We start from the raw sequence: 5442 nt of genomic DNA, 5'->3' as shown, positions 1-5442 counted from the left end.
GCACCACAAACTACAGTAACAACATACTTGGAAGAAAACCATAGCAAAAGCCCATATTTCCTTTCTGACTTTTAAAATTACCCTGGAGAGCCAAACAAAATCAAGAAATTACACCACCGGGAGAGAAAACCTGGAAGGCCCAGCTGTCACCCTGCATCATGTCTCTTGCAACGCAGAATGAAAGAGGAGGAGCACAGAGTGTTTCATAAGAAAGACAGGCCCTTCTCAGTGTCACTGCCACATGCACCTCTGTGACATGCCACTGTTTGTTTCCCACCCCAAGGTTCAGTCCAACTTTTGCTTCCCCTTCCCATCAATGACAGCACCATAAATGGCATACAAATGTATCACATACACTGTGTCCAGCAAACTCTCTGCAGCAGGCCCTTCAGGACTGGCAATGCTTTGGCAATTTCAGATGGAAATGTTACACACCTGAGAGCAACAGTCTTTGTTGAGGTCATGTTGGGACAGTTCTAATAGCAAAGGACTTTGATTTCATGCTGAGAGAGACCAACGCACATGTTGAGGAGCTCACCAATAAAGCAAATGATATCTACTGCATAGGAGAATTTGGTTGAGGAGGTTGATGTGTGTGCCACGCCACTTCTCCAGCCAGGAACACAGATCTGCAACCGTTCCCAGCCAATGGAAGCACCATAAAAACCATAGCAATGATATCATATACACAGTGCAAGGCACACTCGGCCACTGAGCTTTCATGTTTTGTAATACTTCAGCCTCACAGATGGAAACTTCACATACCTGGGAGATGACACCTGGCATCACCTCCCTTGCAAAGGCGAAACAAAGAGGAGGAGGACAGAGTTTTCCACAAGAAACCACAGCTGTTACCAGCATGATCAGCTGCCAACAAAAGAAATAAGGACTAAATACTGCCTGGGGAACCATCACCACCAGAGGTCAGCAAGACCTCAGGAGAGGACAAAGCCAGGGCAGCTGACCAGAAGTGATCAAAGGCATATTCCATACCATATGATGTTTGCTCAGATATAAAACCTAACAGAAAGGAGGACGATGGTGGGGTATTCGTTCCTTACAACAATTGTCTTACAGAGCAACCACTACCCCTACTGGAGGGCCTGCTTCCTGAGAAGTGGCTGAACATTTCCTGCTGACTGGAGGTAGAAAATAACTCCTTTTGCTTTCCTTTGATTCCACAAGTGCAACTTCTGACACGGACAGAGACAGGCCCTACTCAGTGCCACTGCCACATTCACCTCTGGGACATGACACCGTTTCCTTTCCCACCTCAAGGCTCAAACCTACTTTTACTTACCCTTCCCATCAACGACAGCAACATTAAGAACATATGAAGGCATCACACACACACAGTGTCAGGCAGATACTTTACTGATGACTCCTTATCTTGGACCACAAGTGGGGTTTTTTCAGCTCATTTTCTCCCTGTGTTTGACTGTGGATAGGAATGACACAGTAGTTCGAGGAGGCACCTGGCATCCAGCCAAGGACAACACACCACAAGGATATTGTGGGCATCTCAGTAACACACACTGTCTCAAGATCCAGATGGCCTCCATCTCCAGTCCCTTGGAGCCTGGGAAACAATCATCGTTAAAAGAATCCTTTATGGCCATCCTGCCCCATGCTTTCCTCTAGGCATACTACATTCCTCTCCTCTGGCACATAGATGATCAAGACAAATACATCATCTCCCATACTTACCATATTAGGACATGGCCTATGGTCTTCCCAAGGATTACTAGTTCCTGCAGACAAGTCTTACCACAGCTTAAAGTCATCTTTCACATCACGACATGGTCCAGGCCCTACTCATGCCACTACCACATTCATCTCTGGGACATGACACAGCTTCCTTTCCCACCTCAGGGCTCAAACCTACTTTGGCTTACCCTTCCCATCAATGACAGCAACATAAAGAACACAGAAAGGCATCACACACACAATATCAGGCAGATGCTCTACTGCGGACTCTTCATGCTCGGCAATGCCTCAACCAGCTCAGATGGAAATGGGGCAGCCCTGGGAGCAATACTCTTCCTAAAGGTCATGTCGCAACAGCTCTAAACAGCAATGGCGTTCATTCCAGCCTCTGACAGAAAAACCCAAACGCTGATAAGCAAACCTCAGCTGTGGACAAGAACTGCTGCAGGGTGCGGCCAGATCTTCATTCCTCCCGTACCCCAAGAGTCAAGGGGCTCCGGCAAGGACACAAAGGCAGGTGCAACGGTCCCGTCAGGAGCCTCCAGCACCTGCCCAGCGACCACCACCCTCGGGCATCGGGGGCTGAGCACGGCCACCGCCACCGCCGGCCAGGGGGGCGGGCGAAAAGGGCGACAGAGGGGCAGGGGCGTCGCGGGAAGGGGCGGGGAAGGGGGGGCACTGACCGTGTCCAGCAGAGCGGGCGGCTCCGGCTGCGTCTCCTTCGCCGCGGGGCCGGGCGGCGGTGGGAAGTTGGGGCTGAAAACCATCAGGTCGCTCTTGCCCGCGCCGTCCGTCACGCACAGGCTCCGGCTCTGGCGCTGCGAGTACGACCAGCTCCCCACCTCGCTGGCGCACACCAGCGTCGCCGGCCCGGGACCCGACAGCACGGCCGCCCGCGGCGCCCACCGCGACGCCCCGTACAGCACCACGGCCAGCAGGAACAGGCTCGACACCGCGCAGATGGCCACCACCAGCCACACGTTCGTCGCCGCCGACGCCGACGCGTCGCCCTCCGCGCCCGGCGCCGCACGCAGCCCCGGCCCCGAAGACGACGAGCCCGCGGCCGCCAGAGCCGCCTCGGCGCCCTCCACCAGCGACACGCTCAGCGTGGCCGTGACCGAGCGCGCCGGCTCCCCGTGGTCCCGCACCACGATGACCAGCCGCTGCCGCGGGCCGTCTGCCTCCTCCAGCGCCCGCGCCGTGCTCACCTCGCCGCTGTACAGCCCCACGCGGAACGGGCCCTTCCCCCGCGGCTCCCACAGCTCGTACCGCAGCCACGCGTTGTAGCCCGAGTCCGCGTCCACCGCGCGGATCTTCGCCACCACCTGCCCCGCCGGCGCCCCCCACGCCGCCCACGCCCACAGCGCCCCCGAGCCCGGCCCCGACGCCGCCTCGCCCGCGGCCCCGGGGCCCGGCCCGCCGCCGGCAGGAGGCAGCAGCGCCGGCGCGTTGTCGTTCTCGTCCACCACGAAGAGCTGCACCGTCGCGTTGCCGCACAGCGGCGGCTCCCCCGCGTCCACCGCCCGCACCTCGAACTGCAGCACCTGCAGCTCCTCGTAGTCCAGCGGCTGCAGCGCCCACAGCCGACCGCTCTCCGCGTCCACCGACACGTAGCTCGACGCCGACCGCCACGCCCCGCCCGACACCGCGCCGCCGCCGCCCTCCGCCACCGAGTAGCTCACGCGCCCGTTGCCCGCCTCGTCCGGGTCCCGCGCCCACAGCCGCGCCAGCTCCGCGCCCGCCGCGTTGTTCTCCCGCGCCAGCACCGTGTACACGGCCTGCGCGAACGCCGGCGCGTTGTCGTTCACGTCCGACACCGGCACGCGCACCCCGCGGCTGGCGCGCAGCGGCGGCGCCCCGCCGTCCTCCGCCCGCACCTCCACCTCGTACTCCGACACCCGCTCGCGGTCCAGCGCCTCCCGCAGCACCAGCGAGTACGAGCCCGCGAACGTCGCCACCAGCCCGAACGGCGACACCGGCCACACCGCGCACCGCACGCGACCGTTCGCCCCCGAGTCCCGGTCCGACACGCTCAGCACTGCCACCACCGTCCCCACCGCCGCGTCCTCCGGCACCGGCACCGACAGCGACGTCACCCACACCTCCGGCGCGTTGTCGTTCACGTCCAGCACCTCCAGCTCCACGCTGCAGTGACCCGACAGCGGGGGGGAGCCTTTGTCTCTCGCTTCGATTTGTATCTCGTGTAACTGCACGTCTTCAAAGTCCAGGGCGCCCGTCAGACGGATCTCACCCGTCTTAGGATCAATGGTGAAAAGGGCTCTGTTACCGGCAGGATCCAAACTGACGATGCTGTAAGAAAAGTCCTTATTGACTCCCTCGTCCGGATCCGTGGCATTCACCCGCGCCACCAGCGTCCCCTCGGCAGCGCTCTCCGGCAGCTGCGCTTTATACACCGACTGGTTGAACTGGGGCGCGTTGTCGTTGGCATCCAGCACCGAAATCACCAGCTCCACCGTGCCCGTCAGCGGCGGCCGGCCCCCGTCACTCGCCGTCAGCACCAGACGGTGCACTGCCACCGACTCGCGGTCCAGCGGTTTCGCAAGAACCAGGAAAAGGGATTTCCTATTTTCATCAGATGACTTAACATCGAGCGTAAAGTGCTCATTGGGGCTGAGCGCATAGGAGAGCTGCGCGTTGGCTCCGATATCTGCATCCGACGCGCCCTCCAGCGGGAACCGGGACCCCGGCAGCGTGGTGAATTCCGCGATGCTGAGGTTTTTGCGGGCGGCGGGGAAGAGCGGGGCGTTGTCGTTGATGTCGGTGACCTCCAGCTCCACGTGGAAGACGCGCAGCGGCCGCTCCACCAGCACCTCCAGGCGCAGGGCGCACGGCGCGCTCTTCCCGCACAGCTCCTCCCGGTCCAGCCGCGAGCTCACCACCAGCGCCCCGCTCGCCCCGCTCACCTCCACGCTCGCCCGCCGGCCCTGCGCCACCAGCCGCAGACGCCGCGCCTCCGCCTCGCCCGCCTCCAGGCCCAGGTCCTGCGCCAGGCGGCCCACCACCGTCCCGGCCTTGGCTTCCTCCGGCACCGAGTAGCGCACCTGCCCGCCGCCCAGCGCCCAGGCCGCCTGCAGCACCAGCACCCGCAACGCGGGCGCCCACCACACGCCCATCGCACCTGCCGCCCTTCCCGCACGGGCCCCGCACGGCTCCCCGCCGCCGCCCGGACGCGCCGGCTCTGCTGACCGCCCCGCGCCGCGCCGCCCCCCCCGCGCTCACAGCCGGGCTCTCCGCCGCACCGGGGCGGAGCCGACGCGCCGCTCCGCCGCCGTTCCTGAGCCTGCAGCGACACCGTGTGCTGCTCCGCCGCCTCGCACGCTCCCCGATAGCGACCGCGGACCCGCGCCGGCCACCTCCCCGCTCGCTCGGCTGCTCCTCCCGCCTCTTCCTCTTGCTGTCCGTCTCCTCACTGCCTGCCTTTGGCTTGCATGCCTGCCTTCCTCCCCTTCCTCCTCTTTCTGACGTTTCATTTCCTACGTTCCCCTTCTTTCTTCCCACAATTCCTTTTCTTCCCTTCTCTTGCCTCGTTCCTTTCTTCTCTTTCTGCTCTTTTCTCCTTCCGCCTGTTCCGCCTCCTTCTCTCCCTTATCCTTTTCGTTCTTGCCTGCCGTGACCTTTCCTTTACGCCCCTTTCCCTTCTTTTTCCACCATGCCCCCTCCTTTACCCCACGCTGGCACATCGCCAGTCCCCTCACCGCCGCGGCGGTGGCCCTC

At 61.8% G+C, this 5442-nt stretch overlaps 1 protein-coding gene across 1 annotated transcript; it reads right to left on the bottom strand.

The window, feature by feature from the left end:
* Positions 1-1143: 1143 nt before the first annotated feature.
* Positions 1144-4841, bottom strand: LOC308068527 (protocadherin alpha-3-like; the record flags this gene model as incomplete). Its single annotated transcript, XM_080399313.1, has 1 exon — positions 1144-4841. One exon carries the CDS (start codon positions 4839-4841, stop codon positions 2130-2132), a length of 2712 nt encoding a protein of 903 aa, XP_080255439.1. The 3' UTR covers positions 1144-2129.
* Between the last annotated feature and the right edge of the window lie 601 nt (positions 4842-5442).

The sequence above is a fragment of the Falco punctatus genome (assembly GCF_963210335.1).
Source record: "Falco punctatus genome assembly, chromosome: 8".
NCBI lineage: Eukaryota > Metazoa > Chordata > Aves > Falconiformes > Falconidae > Falco > Falco punctatus.
The sequence above is the reverse complement of the archived record's forward strand: the minus strand, read 5'-3'. Positions and strand labels throughout refer to the sequence as shown.